Source organism: Scatophagus argus, chromosome 23, assembly GCF_020382885.2.
Source record: "Scatophagus argus isolate fScaArg1 chromosome 23, fScaArg1.pri, whole genome shotgun sequence".
Taxonomy (NCBI): Eukaryota; Metazoa; Chordata; class Actinopteri; family Scatophagidae; genus Scatophagus; species Scatophagus argus.
Window position 1 is genome coordinate 9,604,412 of NC_058515.1, and position 16,248 is coordinate 9,620,659.

General features: G+C 45.1%; 1 protein-coding gene across 2 annotated transcripts; it reads right to left on the reverse strand.

Moving 5' to 3' along the window:
* Window positions 1–1,416: 1,416 nt before the first annotated feature.
* On the reverse strand, window positions 1,417–15,363 carry hdlbpb (high density lipoprotein binding protein b). 2 transcript variants are annotated; one of them, XM_046380943.1, is made up of 28 exons: window positions 15,230–15,363; window positions 13,633–13,712; window positions 12,409–12,510; window positions 12,165–12,316; window positions 11,689–11,904; window positions 10,896–11,102; window positions 10,501–10,716; window positions 9,327–9,533; window positions 8,665–8,772; window positions 8,368–8,472; window positions 7,848–7,926; window positions 7,334–7,473; window positions 7,114–7,218; window positions 6,887–7,000; window positions 6,712–6,798; window positions 6,441–6,572; window positions 6,108–6,326; window positions 5,721–5,942; window positions 5,409–5,627; window positions 5,150–5,291; window positions 4,738–4,865; window positions 4,531–4,635; window positions 4,270–4,404; window positions 3,960–4,103; window positions 3,656–3,835; window positions 3,396–3,512; window positions 3,042–3,200; window positions 1,417–2,803 (listed from the first exon to the last, which is right to left on the reverse strand). In XM_046380943.1, the coding sequence occupies exons 3-28, from the start codon at window positions 12,482–12,484 to the stop codon at window positions 2,711–2,713; spliced, it is 3,807 nt and encodes a 1,268-aa protein (XP_046236899.1). In that variant the 5' UTR covers window positions 12,485–12,510; window positions 13,633–13,712; window positions 15,230–15,363; the 3' UTR covers window positions 1,417–2,710. The 2 variants fall into 2 exon arrangements, with proteins under 2 accessions (XP_046236899.1, XP_046236900.1); XM_046380944.1 differs by lacking the exon at window positions 15,230–15,363 and adding an exon at window positions 14,809–15,133.
* Between the last annotated feature and the right edge of the window lie 885 nt (window positions 15,364–16,248).

Here is a 16,248-nt window from a genome sequence, read left to right on the forward strand (position 1 = left end):
GTGGGGTTTTTTCAGAGCTTTTTACAGAAATAACGGCTGCTTCGAGGGCAGCTCCGTCCTGCCGTTAAAGAACAGACACACATGAAGAGCGATTTTAAAATGCCGACACTCAGCCAAGAGTTCAACAACTAAAAATAAGACAAGTTACATGACCGACAGTAATCTGCTGGATGATCCTGTTGGGTTGCATAGTCGCGTTTTGTTCACTGATCTGTCATCAGCTTTAAAGAGTAAATCCTTCACCAGCTTCGACTTTTAAATTTGGACCCTGAGTTTTCTTCTTTTATTCTAACGCCTGCTTTATTTGGAGCTGTCAGTCTGGTCCCGAGCTCTTCCTGTCAACGTCAAAATAGTTTCAAGGACATTTTGAGAGACGCACTTGGTTACACTTTCTCAATGTCAATCTCACGTCTGTGCGGTCAAAGACATTTTCACAGATGTCTGCCCAGATTGATAAAATGTGCAAATGTTGCAAACAGAAAGCTGCTGTAACATTCCTACGTTATTGTGTACCACATGTACATCTCTTGTGACACCTAATTATTAAGCATTTGGGACGACCAACTTCGATACATGAGAAGGAGGGAGGAGGAGGAGAGCAGTGAGTCTGAGTGAAGCTGCGACAGTCCATCACTCAGGGTTCAGGTCAATGAATGAATCACTGAACATACAAAGGATCTCAAACAGTCCTGTTTTTCATTTCACCGCACATCCTGTCCTTACAGCTGCAGTAACATTAAATGTTAGCATGCATATGATATCAGTATAGATTAATGTCACATCTGGACTGCAGCCCAAAACCAAGGTTCCGTGCAGACTGGAAATATTGGCTTCACACTGTGTTTTCGATCCTGGCTGACAGTATATCATTCTGAGCAGACAGGAAGCATCTGTGAGATCCTGAAAGGGCATTTTAAAATGTAACCCGCCACTGGAAAACGGGTAAAATAACGACATTTGTACACAGTCCTCATCTCACAAACGGAGCTGCGATACAGACAACAGCAGAGGCTGTTAAAACTACTGCATCCAGCTGCTAATCACACAGACCTGAGAGTGATAACCCTCCCTTAATTTTTAGTAAGAAAGCAAATAAGGCATTTATCAAACTGTTAAACTTCACCTTTAAGCTTCTGATTAAACTGATTTAAATCTGGGCCAACTGGGCACTTCAGGACGTGCTGATTAAAGTCTCAGAAGTGGGAAAAGTCAGGGGGCAACAAAGGCTTTTTTGTTTTGCTACAAAATATCTCGAAACAGACATGAAGCACTTGTATGAAAGAAAAGTGCAGCTGTTGATGCTGGGGAGGGGAGGTCAGATTTTTAAGCAGCATCGTGTGCGTGGCAACAAGCCGAGAGCGTAAAAACCTCCAAATGAGCTCTTGAGAAGAGAGACAAACAGACAAAGACGATGCAAAAAGTTTGGTTCAGCTTCATTCAAATATACATCTTAACTTCCACATACGCGCGCACATACATACATACAAACATACAGTCCTTCAAATATGCCAGAAACCAACAACAACAACAAAAAAATCCCACACAGTTTAAAAAAATAGCGAAAAGTCCTTTGTACACGTACACATTAACTGCTAACATATGCCCAAACCCTGACGTACAAGCATTCACTCCCAAACATAAGGTTGTAAGCATCAAGCTACAGTGGGTGCTTTTATAAAAAACGCATGATCACAGTAGTTCAAATAAAATGGCTCCTTTTCTTTTGGAATAAATAAACAGTTGTGACAAAAACGACCTTCGTTACAAACATTCGGTTTGTACACGTCCTTCCGCTCAAACGCTGATTTGAAAAATGGAAAAACCTTCAGGAAGTCGACTACAGCAGCTGTTTTTTTGCTCCCAGCTCGGACATAAATTAAAAAAAGGAGATCTACAAACACTCGTGGGTGGGGAAAACCTCTCCTTCTCTCCCCACCACCAGCACCACCACACACACACACACACAAACACACACACAGAGCTCATTGCCTCACCTGCTGCACCACCACACTCATCAGTGAGCCAACACAAAATCTCTTCGTAAAAACCACAAGAACTGTAAAAGATGCCTGTTTTTTTTTCTTTTTTTACAAACTCTTCATGCACAGTAAAACCTCCCCTCTTTGTTTTGAGCTTAAAAATCCAAGACTTACACATCGTTACCTGGACGTACGTCTTGCTTCAGGTGTCCCGTGCTCTCCGGCCCCACTCTGAAGAGTTTTTAAACATTTCCGAAGTCTTGCAGTGACGTGACAGGTTGAAGGGGGAGAGTGTGGCAGTCACAGGTGAAAAAGGGTGCTGCAGGGGGTCAGTTTTGAAATATTTCCGAGACCAGCAGGGGTGGTGCAACCGAGAGGCAGAGCGAGACAGCAGAACTATGAAGGGAGCAAATGACGTTCTTTTTTTTTTGTTTTTTGTTTTTTTTTTGTTCTCTCGGGGGGAAGGTGGAGGTACTAAGAGGAAAGACAGATGAGGAAATAAAGAAGGAAGAGTTCTCCCAGAATTCATTGTGGCTGGTTGTGGGAGGACGGTACAAAAGGGTTTACAGAGAAAGAGAGACAAAGGGAGGTCACTAACAAGAAGAAGAGAGGAGGGAGGAGGAGGAGGAGGGAGGAGGGCGAGCAGCAATTTGATTAGAGATCGGTTTTGTCTCTCATCATCTACTTTACAGAAGTTTTTTTGTTTGTTTGTTTTCTCCAAGTGAGCAGCTTCAGAACTTCTTGGGACCCCAGGCGGACGCTTGCTTCAGGGTCACACCTGTCCCGAATGTGGGAAAATCCTCAGCGCTGCTCATGTCAGGTGCCTGCAACAAACACATACAAGATGTTTGATCAAGGATCAAGGAACTTTTATTGTCATACCAGCTCACATTTACATGCTTATGGTACGAAGTTAGGACGCGCTAACACTACTGTAATACAGCATTTCCTCAAACAAAAGCTGGGCGGACATCATTTTATTTGACCTTGGACCACCATCCCTAATAAATTCATACACGAGTGTAATGTAAAAACATATGTACACATGTCAGCATGTCTGACCTTGTTCCCTGCTGCATTCCAGGGGGCGTCCCGCACCACAAAGCCCTTAGCCGGACCTCCGCTGCTGTCATCCACTCCTCCTGCTCCGCCTCCCCCTCCGTACCGAGATGGAGGCTTCATGTATGCCGCCAAGGTCTCAGTCTCTGTCACGCTGAGCATCTGAGAAGAGGTGGAGAAACGTTGATAGGTGGATTTGTTTTTGTTTTTTCTGCACATCATCTTCCTTTGAGTTATAGCTTACAGTGTGCAGTCCCCTGATGTGAACTTGGTGTGCACTCACATAAAACAATGAGCTAATTTACTGCTTTTTCTCCCTTGCTGTGAAGTTTCACCTGGGGAGATACTGAAACTCACATATTCCTCCTCCAGGTTGAGCAGGTGGTCGATGGCGTTGTCGACAGTCTCAGGAAGGCCCGTCACGGTCACTTTATCTGGCTCGTCGGAGCCTGGCTGGGGGAACCGGATGTCCACCTGAACACGAGAAGAAGAGGTTAAAACAGAGTGGAAAATAACAGGTGAAAGATACAATAATACAAAACAGAAAAAGAAATGAAACTATGATCTGGTGTGTAAGCACACCCCGCAGCACAACACGCCCAAATAAACATCGAAACCTTGAACTCCTCCATCAGCTTGCGGATGGCTTTGCCACGGGCTCCGATGATGCGGGCGTGGGTCCTCGGGTCCAGATGGACATCTTGGCTCACCATCTCCTGCAACTCGGCCACCAGCTGCTGGATGGCCTGACGTGCCTCCTCCACGTTACGCTCGTACCCCGAGATCACGATCAGATCCTGGGGGACACAGGAAGGTTTACATGTAAGCAGCAAGTAAAGAAAGGAGGAAATTTAAATTGAAATTGGACAAAGGAGGAAAATGAGTATTAAGGGCTCAAGATAAAGCCAGTTATAAGCACACCTGCTGCTCGTCTCCTTTGTCGGGGAACTGGATACTGACGTCGTGGTCTTTCCTGATCTGAGAGATGACGGCACCCTTGCGGCCGATGATTTTGGGGTGAAACTTTGGGTCCACAGACATGGTTACCTTGAAGCTGCGCAGGACCTGGGAAGGAGATGAGAACACAAACACTTAATACATGGCCTTGCAAGAGGTTTTGTATGGAGAAGAACAAGATCAACAAGACAGGATGCTCTCAATTTTCAACTGTCATGAAGTCCTTTAATATGTAGTAAAGCATGTGTGTGTCTGTGTGTGTGTGTGTGTGTACCCTGTCCTCCTGCTCAGCCTGCAGTTCTTTGACCCTCTCGAGCAGACCCAGCTTGGCTCGCTCCACGTTGGCTTGCAGGCCCGTCACCTTGATCACATCCAGCTGCTTCTCTGGCTGCGGCACCCAGATGTTCACCTGCCAAACCGGACACAGAGAACACACAAATAACCAAACAAGAACAGCTTTTCTCACCACTGATGCAGGCCCTCTGACATGAAAAGCCTCTCGGCCAGAAGATGGTGCCAGAGAGTGTAAACTAACCTCGTACTCCTCCATCATCTTCCTGATCCCACTGCCCTTCTGGCCGATGATGTAGCGATGCAGCTCGTAAGACACTTCAACGTCTTCCGTTATGGGCACCAACGCCTGAAGGAGAGAGCAGGATTGTTACTGAGAGAACATATGATGGAGAGGAACAAGAGAAACAGAACAGGATCTTGTCTGTAACTGAAGTAAAATGGTGCCTACCAGCAGGGCAGCCTTGGCTAGTTCACACTTCTCTGCACGCCCGGAAATGGTGATGATGTCACACTTGCGGGGGATGAACTCCACCTCTGGACTGATCTCACCATTTTCCTGTGGTGGAGCCTCCTGGCCTGTAATTTCATCACAGATAGTGGATTAAAAAGCCAAACTGTGGCTCATCTGTCTCCAGTGTAAACATGCTGGGTACAATTCCAATCTCAAAGACAGAAACGTCCATTTTTTCTACTGGATTGAATGGATTCAATAGATTATTATTAGATTCTACTCTGAATTAATTCATTGTGACCTTCCATATTTTTAATAAATATGTCTGTTAAGTGACAGTGTTCTTGCGCTATCACAGCATTACAGTTACAGCTGCAGGTACACCTCTCCTGTACGTCATGTTTCTGACCTGCAGCGCTGTCGTCTCTCTCTGGGAACTTGATTTGGACTTCGTGCTCCTTGGTGATGTGCTGAATGCGGCAACCTTTAGGCCCCATGATGGCCCGGTGGTAGCGCTGAGGGATGGCCACCTCCACGCTCACCTGGGACTCCTGCTCGAGAGAGGAGACAGCTGGGTAACAACGGTACTGACGGAAAACACACCACGAGTTCAGCAGCACTACCTGTGTGTGTGTGTTTGTGATCCCGCCCCGACTTGTGTCTCTTACCAGGTCCTCGATGATCTCCTGGATGCGTTTTTTGGCGGCCTCCACGCAGTCCTTGGCTCCCTTCAGGGTGACCCGCTGACTGTTGACTCCTGTACGAGGGAAGCTAACAGCTACTCCGCCATACTCCTCTGCCAGCTCCCGCAGCACCTGGCCTCTCCGACACACAAAGTGGCGGTGGTGGCGAACGTCTACTACCATGCTGTCCTCCACCACGTCGTCCTGGAGAAAGGAGGACAACAGGAAAGTAGTACGCGGAGGGGTTTATTTAAGATTCTGATTTTGCAGTCAGATTAAAGAAAGTGTAGTCCTTACCAGGTTTTTAACCAGACTTTCCAGCTCCTTCTGGGCCTGACGAACGGCTTCCTCCTTCCCTACGATGGTGATCAGTTCCTGCTCAGTGTCATCTGGCGATGGGAAGATGATGCGGGCCCCTGTCCTGTCCCGCACACGGCGAATATTGGCCCCGCCACGGCCGATCAGGAATTTATGATACTCTGGTTTGGCTTGGAGCTCAGCTGTGAAGTTGTTGACTTGCTGAAAAGGGAGGGAGGGAAGGAAGGAAGGAGGGAAATCGACATGTGGTCTCTCTTCTCCTTCCTCTCTATTGTAGCTCACTTCACAGTCATTGAAAGTCAGCACTTCTGTTCATACACTCACTGTAACCATTATTCAAACTTTACTTTCTCCGCTCACACCCACCTTCTCCTCAGCCAGCTGCAGCAGCTGCTTCTTGGCCTTCTCCACCTCACCAACGGGCCCTCTGATGGTGACCTTGTCCGAGCCAGAGCCCTCTGAGGGAAAATGGATGTGGACGCCGCCGCAGTCTTCCATGATGGAGCGCACGAGGCAGCCCTTGGAGCCGATCAGAGAGTTGTGCAGCTTGGCTGGGATGGTGACCTCCGTCTCCTTAATGTTGGCCTGGAGGGAACAAGAGAGAAAGGACAGCCAGGAAGATGTTAAGAATAAGAGAACAAATACCACAAAGGAAAGAAAGCCTGTAAGCTCTAACTACAACAGTCTGGTGTTTCTCACCAGTTCTCTCTGGATGGCGAGGATTCGATCTCTGGCTGCCTCACAGTTGCTCTTCTTGCCTGTGATGACGATCATCTCGGAGTTGCTGTTCTCCGTCGGCAGGTCGATCTTAGTGTTGGTCTCCTCACGGATCTGGTGGCGTTAACAACATCTTGTTATCTTTAGCCTTCAATGTAATGTGACATTTGTTCTGGTGACAGTATCTGAACAATATGGTTGAAATCTGTATTTAAATCTGTACAGATCTTAGCCTAAAATGAACTTGTCTCACCTTCTTGATGTTGGCACCACCCTTACCAATGATGTTTTTGTGGAACTGCTTAAAGATGGGAACGGAGAGCGAGAAGCTATTCTCAATCTAGACAAGAAAGAAAGCTGCTGTGAAGTCAGGGTGTAGACAGCCAGAGACGGATCAAGAGACAGATAAAGATAGTGGTGGCACATACCAGATCAGCAATGATTTTCTGGAGGAACTTGGCACATTTCTCCACCTCATTCTTGGGGCCTCTCAGCTGGACGATGTCACTCTTCTGCGCCGGGTCAGGGAAATTGATAATGACCTGGAAGTAGAAGAGATAATACCCCGTCAAATTAGATTATGGCTGGACCAAAACAAATTTCCAAAGATGAACGGACGAGATAAAGTGCAGTAAGGGCCGAGGTGAACGTTCACCTCAGGGAACTTGTCTCGAACTTCTTTGATCTTTTCTCCCTTCTGGCCAATGATTGTCCGATGGAACCTCTGCTCCACAATCAGGTCTTTGGTGCGCTCGTTTTCCTGGAAATAGGGGGGAAAAGATGTGATCAGGCCACTTTGGAGCTTTTCTTTTTTCATTTATGCTGACTATCTGACTGAATGAATTAGCCGACCTAAACTTTGAGCACATTCTCACCATTCTCTGGACCATCTCGATGAGTTCTCTGCGCGCCAGCTGGACTCCTTTAGGGTCTCCCTCGATCCTGACCAGGCCGCTTCGCTCAGAGTCCTGAGGGATTCGTACCGACACTTTGTACTGCTCCTTGATCCGATTGACTGTTGGAAGAAAAGCAGGGAGGGACGGATGGTGTGCAAGAACATTGAAAAGATGAGGAGGAGGTTGAATTTTCAGTTTTATGTCTGGATTTTTCATTCAAATCCTTTGAGGATCAAAACACTAAACTCCGCAGAGCTTGAAAGCCCTTTAAGACTTTAATATTGCTAATTTAAATGTCTTCAGGTTTCAGCACATGCCAGATCGCCTGTCAGGAAAAAAAAAACTTCATCACGCAGTGTTTAAAAGTTTTTTTTTGGAATCCAGAATTTGATACAGGATCTCACAACCAATAACACGCACAAGATGTCAGCGGATCATTTTCTCCAAAGCACTTTATCCTATCATTAAATGTAAGAATGGCTGGCGCACTCACTGTTGGCGCCGTTCTTTCCGATGAGGTGTCTGTGGAAACGCTGGTCTATGATGACTTCAGTGTAGTCCATCCTCACCAGCTGCACACAGAGGGAGATTTAACATTTGTGACTGAATTTTACACCTGAGCTGCAGCACTGAACTCAATCAAATCTACGGGCACTTTGTCTCCTTTTCCGTGTCAAAGTGTATTTATATTTCTACTGTTTCATGAGCCTTTAAAGACATACATCTTACAACTACATTTTTTTTACTGATTCTGTTAGTAATGAGCACCAATCCTCTTGCTGTGATAAATATCCCACGTAGGGCTGATGGTCATCATCCATTAATCTGCCAGTTATTTTCTTGATTAATGGCTTAATGTTCTGACCTACAAAATGTCAGAATATGGTGAAAAATATGAAAAGCACTAATTCTTCACGTTGCAACGCCTGGAGAAATATGGTGTCTTTAGCATCTTTGCTTCAAAAATGACTTTAAATAATGAACAGATTGTCAACGGGTGTCTGAGTACTCACGAGGTCCTTGATGATCTCTTGTATCTGGGCCTGAGCCTGTTCCACCTCCTCTGTTGGACCCTCCAGACTGATGCGCTCCTCACCATCTGTAAACTCTATATGAACCTACACACACAGACACACACACACACAGCTTAAGTACGACACAGCTACAGTCTACATTACAAGAATCCTGTGTCATGCTTCAATTTTGCCTCCTTCATCACCTCCTACACCCTGATCACTGTTCTCTGTTTTATGAAGAAGAGCGAGTGTCTTATCTGTGGTTTCAAACTCCGAACACCTCTATCCTCTTACTCGTGGTAGCTGCTGTGTGATCCGCCCGATGTTCTGTCCTTTCTTGCCAATGATGAAGCGATGCAGCCAGGCTGGAGCGGTCACCTCCATCACCATCACGCTCTTCGCCTGCGCAGAGACAAAAGGCCTACGAGTTAAAATCCAGTTTACCTTCACAACCTCGCTGAAACCTCCATGTCTCGAAATGAGCAATCACCAATAAATTATTCCAGATCGATTCATCTGCAATAAATAATCGGCTAACAATTAGTGTCATCACTGATTAGTCTGATGATCATTTTCTCAGTTAATGGCTTAATCTTTTGGTACTTAAAATGTTTAAAATAGTGAGAAACTTATTTCCAAAGGTCAAGGCAACATCCTCAAATGTCTTGTTTTGCCCACAGCCCAAAGACATTCAGTTTACTGTCATAGAGGACTTAAAAAAACAGAAACAATTACTCATGGGAAGCGGAAATCAGAGAATTTGGACATGTTTTCTGGGAAAAAAAGATTAACTGATTATCAAAGTAGTTGATATCTAATAAATTAATCTACTAATCTAGCACTAACAGACATGTTTGTTTGTTTACGACCTCAGCAGGCAGCTAATAAACCCACGATGCACCACCTGCTCAGACACAGTTCATCATGCACTCTCCATCCCCCCTCTTCCCCCTCACCTTTGCGTACACCTGCGTGAGCGCCGGTCCCAGCTTGTCAGGTTCTCCCCGAAGGATGATGGTCTCTGAGCCGGAGTCCAGAGGGGGCATCTCCACAGAAACGCCCGTGGCCTCCAGGATCTCCTGCAGGGTGTTGCCCTTCGGACCTATGATGTACTTGTGCTGAGACTTCTTCACCTCCACGGAGATGGTGGTGGTCTTCCTCTTCTGCAGGGTGGACGGAGAGAAGGTTAGTGTGGTGAGAGATGGACGGGAACACAACAGGTCACAGAAAGAGGAATGAACGACAGGAAACAGAAATAAAAGTCGGCACGGGTAAGTGAAAAGGGAGGACTGAGCAACAGTGAGGCAAAAGGAGAAAAACTGTTTTGGCCTCTCATACTTACGAACTAAATTACATTAGCATTCTCATCCTGTTGTTCTCTAGCGAAATCCAATTTTCTCTCCACATTATCCCCAGCATGCCTATCAACTGCTCTCATCTGGTAGCACACATACAAATACACACACACACTTCCTCTCCGCGTTTCATCCATCTGCCTTTCAGTAAAACTTCTGTAGATGCACATTTAAGTGTGGTAGAAAATCAGACAAAACAAACAGAACAGAGTGAGACTGTGCTGAAGGGCCACAAAGTTCACATCTCCAATCGTGTTTGTCTCACGGTGAAGTCAAACCCCAACCTTCTAGCAGAAAATCTTTCTGAGTAACAAGTACAAAAAGCAGGAAAGAAGCATGAACTACTGAACAATGCACACAATTTCTGAGTGAACCAAGACCAGGAGCAGGTAAGAGCGGAACCAATCCAGTTTAAGTCACTCCTGGCTGTGATCCAGTTTGTTTTGCTTTTGGGTTTCTTGTTATGTTGACTTCTTTTTTGTGGATTCTTTTTATTCTTTTGCTTTTTCTTTTTAATTTATAATCCGTTATAATGTTGATGAAAAAGTCAAAAACTGAAAAATTATCATAGAAAGACAATATTTCTAGCTCTTCACTGAAACAAATATGCAGGATAAAAAAAACAGAAGGAAAAAGGAGCAAAAAATAATTTGAGAAAATGCAAAATAACAGCAAATGGACTGAGTATAATGAGCACACAGAGAAAACATAAAGGTCATTAAGTATGTCGTCAGGGTAAAGTTTAAAGGTACGTTAGCTAGTCGAACAAACGCACCTTGTCGTCGTAGATGGCTCGGATGCGGCTGAGCGCCAGGGCGACGGCCTCCTTCTCCCCAGTGATGACGATTTCATCCTTGGGCAGGCTGGGAGGAGGGATGCTGATGCGAGCGCCCGTCTCCTGACTCAGCTCCTGCACCAGTCGGTTGTGGGCGCCGGCGATGAAGGGGTGGAAGGCCTTCTCAAGGGAGAGACGCTCCACTGCCCGCTTGTCCTGGTGGGTGGGTGGGTGAGCGTGAGGAGGAGTCGGTCAAACAGCAAAATATAACAACTAGAGGTTTGTTGAGATGTCTTGCTATTATTACAGAGCCAATAAAATACAGGGTCAAAAAGGTTGACTAGCATCTCTAATTATGAATGTTAAAAGGTCACAAATTGAGCCCTGGTGCAGACCTGTTCAGCAGAGATCAGCAGTATTTCGTGGCGAGCCTTCTCAATGCCCTCCTTGGTGCCAGTGATGCGGATGTTGGCGCTCGGGTCGTCAGGACGTGGAATAGCTATCTTGGTGGCGGTCTTTAGCTCGAGCTCCTGCAGCTTCTCGCCGTTCTTACCAATGACGAAACGATGGTGCTCCTTGGGGATGGCGACTGTAGCTGAGGCCTGGGGCAGCGGGAGAAGGTTTGAGGGAGAAAATGAGGTACACCTGCACAGTTGCGCAGTCGAACATATCAACAGTCTAGATGCTACAGCTTCTGTTTCCACATTTGTATGGCATATATTTTACCAAGGAGAATAACTGGATAAACCTTAACAGCTACAATGAAACATTTGACTTTTCAGGTGGCAAACAAAAACAAAAGCATTCGACCTTGCAAAGAGGACAGTGTTTTTGTGCACCGTTGCTTCAATAACTGCAGCTCAGCTAAACAGGTGGACCTCAGAGCACCAAGTGAAGTGAAAATCAGCATGTTTGCTGCTGAAGCTCAGAAAGTCACCCACAGGGAGCTGACGGTCATTTTTCAGCCCATCCTTTTGTCCTAAGCCGCCCTGCCTGCAGAGCTGGTGTTTTTCAAGCTGCCACTAGGACCAACTACTCCTGCACAACTTTGGACTGAGTTATCGTGGACAGAGAGCCAATGTAATTTAAGTCTGTGAGGATCGGAAAAAAGCAGCCTTACTGAGGTTCCAGCACAACAGTTTCAAAAGTTAACAAACAAAAAGCACAAACAACTACAGTGAATTATACCTGTGTCTGCAGACGAGCTACAATTTCCTTACGAGCCTTCATGACGGAGTCCAGTTTGCCGGTGACCATGATGGACAGGCCCTGGTCTTTGGCCAGAGACAGCTCGATGTGGGCCCCTGTCCGCTGCATGATGTCCAAGCACACTTTGGCCTCCTCGCCCTCCCCGAATTGGCTGTTGTCCTTGTAGCGACGCTCCTCCAGGGGCACATGGAACACCTACAAACAGGACAGGAGGAGGAGGAGGTTCAAATTTCTACCAACGTGTCATCTGCTTACTTTACCAAAACAAGTGCATCTTACTGACAAGTTGTACTGGAGCTAACATTATTACAGTCAGAAAAACATCTAGAGAGCTGAAGAGTATTCTTGTACCTTTTTAAAGTTTTGATGCATTTAGCTTTTTTTTTTTTAGCACTTTCAATGTTTTCCTTTCTCCTAAGTGTTCATTCACTCATAACATTTATATGTGTACTCACCTGGGTGATGACAGAGGCTTTGATGGGCCTGATCTTGCTCCCCCATGCCGAGGTCGGCTCCCCAGCCTTTTCCCCCGGTGTCCCCTTCTCCGGCAGCGGAGGGAAGGCCTCCAGGTAGGTAGGGATGTAGGCCTCATCTTCCGGGACACAGCCTGGCCAGGAGAGACAAACATAAATATGGTGAGGATGAGGGTAAAGATGGAAGAAGAAAACAGAATATATTAAGCATACTGGCAGATGTTACCTGCGATCTCCTGGTCCTTGAGGCCACTGCGATGCTCTGCAAAGCTCTCCGGGGTCAACACTGCCACTGAGCTCATGGTTCAAGACTTATTCCGCTATTCCACTAAGACAGAGTGGTGGGGAAGGATGGAGTGCAAACAAAAAAGATTAAATCAAACCCTTCAGTCTCTGGGAAGGAAATTAGTGCATGACATTTCATATTCATAGACAACTAACCAGGAGAAAACACTATTAGAAATACAAAAGCCCATTTCAGTCTGTGTCTCTTATATTTGTTTTCTTTCCCTCCTTCGAGCGCACTGGTGTGTATTTTCTGGGATTGGCTTTCCACAAGCCCCACAAGGTCGAGGCTGCCTCTGTGGCAATGCTACACTGCACCAATACTGCACATTACACCTGAGATGCTCCAATTAACACTTTACAAGCCTCGGATAAACACAAGGTGCCACAAAGCCTCGGGGACGGGGTTATAACAAGCTGTACACTCAGAGCTGTTCTAGACTAAAAACAACTGCCGCTGAACTTTCTTGTGATGCAGAATCACAGGATCTTGTGGGAACAGTGGGTCTTCCATGAGCAGTTTTTAAAATGCCAAGTCCAAAGACAAAAGACCCCGCATCCTTCTTCCAACTGTGCAAGTCTCGTGAAAAGAGAAACAGAGGAAATTGCAATGTGATGGCTGCTAACTGCTGGTGCAACAATAAAATAATACTCAATACAAATTGAAAAAGCAGACACGAGAAAATCGTAAAAATAGTTTTCTGCTTCCTTTTTATGATTTCTTATTTACTTATAACTTTAAAAGTCACGTTCCAAAACAGCTGTGTAAGATATTTTTTTTTAAAAAGCACACCATTTTTGCTTTAATATCTTTTATGTTTTTCTCACTCATGAAACAGGCAAAGTAAATCCATCCCCTCACTGTGTGATGCTTCTGGCTGAGCACAACAGAGACTTTGTGTTATTATCTAAAATCTGTAAAATGTTCCAGTGGGGTTTGTTCTCCTGAAATGTTTCTATGTGCTCCCAGTGTGTATGCAGATCAGAGCTGTCTTGTGAAAACTGCTCAAGCTGCTAAAGACTCTACATGTATCTCAAGAACTAAGAGGCAAATCTTGTAGGAAATTAGGAAGGATACAGCAACACCAAGTTAAAGCTGTGGAAGATCTGATCAAGCAGAGGTGACTTAGGCTAACTGTACTCTACAAAGGGAGCCCAGGCTTACCTGCAAAAGGTCAATTGCCAGAGAGTCCGTCCAGTTAGCGGCTACCGTAGGCGCTTCAGTGTGAGTGTGTGTTTCAGCTCCTATGTGCACAGAAGAAGGGGGGAAAACAGAGAGAGTGAAAGTGAACACTGTAAATCAAACAGCTCTACAGCACAGAGGCTGGTTAAATACTGTCAACACCCACACTGCGCTGCACCTTATACTGTCTGGATCTGATTCACTCTCCTCCTTTCTTGTCTCCTCCTCTCTTCTCCTCTCCTCCCTCTACCCCTTATAGTTTCACAAAGTCAACAGCCCAGGAAATTCAAGAGCGAATGGAATAAATAAAAAAGTGATGCCCCTCTCTTTTTGACCCTGGTGTCTCATGCTGGGTTCACAGAGGGAAAATAATGAACAGCAGCCGGTGGGTCAGACATAACAGTCACACAGTGGTGGGTGTAAATATTTAACCAGGTGAAAACATCATACAGCTTCAGTGGAGAAGGGACACAAGCTGAGAGCTGATATGGAAGATGATTTTAACAACCTTAAAGCTACTTCAGAAGAAACAAGGAGGATGTACGTTTACCGTTTGTGCACTTCTATTTTAAGTTACTACTGACTTCCACTTAATTACATTTCAGATGCAAATGTTGTGCTTCTGACTCCATTTTTACATCCCCATAAACACTGGCTTGACAGTAATAGTTACTTTACAGAAATAAGCATGCAAAACTATTATGAGCTTATAAAATTTGATGCATAGTTACAGAATAAGCCTCGATACTCAACAGCAAACAGCAAAACTTCATAGTTCAACCTAAACCACATATTACAGGAAGAAAAAATACCTGTACATTAATGCAGGAGTAACAATTAATGCAATTATAACTTTCAGCTGTATTATTTGTACAACGAGGCATTGCTACTTTGTTTCTACTTAGGAAATGTTCAGAATAACTCTTCCGTTTCGTGACTATACTGCCAAAGGTCTCCCATTTCATCGCCTGCTCATACAATGTTAGTTTGCTAACATTACACGGAAATGCAAAAAAAGCGAGAAAATTAAAACAAAGAGAAATTGAGAACACGTGGATCGCTACGTTATTTAACGCAAAATTGGCAGAGGTATTGGCTGTAGAGGCCGCTGTGTCAGATAAGTTAAATAAGAAATATGGACAGCGAAATTAATCCAACCTTGCACCGTGCTAGCTCTGACCCTGCTAAACGCATCTCTCTCCAGCCGAACGTCTACAACGCTAGCTTGAAGATGCACTGCATGGCCGGTCCTGCTATCGTGAAGGCTACGTTAACCTCTGCTACCGAACAAACGCGGAGTGTGTTAAACATTAGTTAGCCGGGTTCTCTAAGCTAGCACACATCGCCATGCTCCGACCTCAGCTGGGGATGATCAGGCGCAAGGACTTTCTGATAATCGGCTAAAAAACAAGCCAGGCGGATAGATAACCAGCTCCAGCTCGCTAGCTCCGGGGGCGCTAACCTTGCTAACCCTGGCTGCTTCTCGTTATAGTTGAACCGGGTTTCTCCAAATCATCACTTCATTCGCCGTATCACTTTTAGACAGAAATCAAAAATGAAATAAGCACAGAAATCCTACCTTTCAGAGAGAAAATATAGCAGAGGGTGTATGTTTGACAGGTGATGGTGTAAACACAGATGTGATTGGTCTAGGAGCATTTCCTCTGTCGGCGGAGCGATACGTGCATGCACTGCGACTCATCGAGTGTAAACGAAATGCCGCAGTATCTTTGCGCAACAGGAGCATCCAAGTTAAATAGTTCCGCGAGGTTTTAGTCTCATCCTTTTAACCCTGCTGCTATACCAAGCAGTTAAAGACAAAGAGTGATAAATGCGGTGCCGTGAATGTTCATCGTTAAGTGAAAGAATCTCTCAAGTTCTAAACCCCCACAACGTCTCACGTCTATCAAACTGACCGGGTCTACTTCTCATTCATAATAGCCAGTATGCTCTACAGGAGTCAGTACAACATGCTTTTCCTGAAGTTACAGCAGCTTAGATGTTATGAAAGCCCCATTTCACCTGGAAACTAAGCAACTAGATACGTTATGAATGACGATGAATAAAAATGTGGAGTTATTAAGTAAATAAGTAAAATAAAATTGCAAAATAATGATATAGTCGGTCAGAAATATGATTTAATTTAACGGGCATTTCGTGTCTGTTCCAGACTATGGCGCTAGGTGGAAGTAGTAAAACACAGAGGTGAGGAGGAGGGCGCACCTGCGTTCACCTGTCATGAGGAGGAAACTGTATCATGTGACATGCACATACAGGCACTGCTCACCATATCATCATATTATCTAAGTGCCTCGTTAACATGAGTGAACTCAAGAAAGCTGACGATTCAGATTGAACTGGTCGTAAAAAGTGCTACTTAACTGAGTTATGTAATGATTGGCTGTAACGTATCTCAAATTGAAACAGAAACTTGTTCACTGTTTATTATTGACGGCACCAGGCCTTAAGAAATAAGCAAATAAATCATAGGGTAAATTGCACACACACACACACGCACACACACACACACACACACACACACACACACAGAGAGAGAGAGAGAGAGAGAGGAAATTGTCAGGAAATGCCGGAATTGTG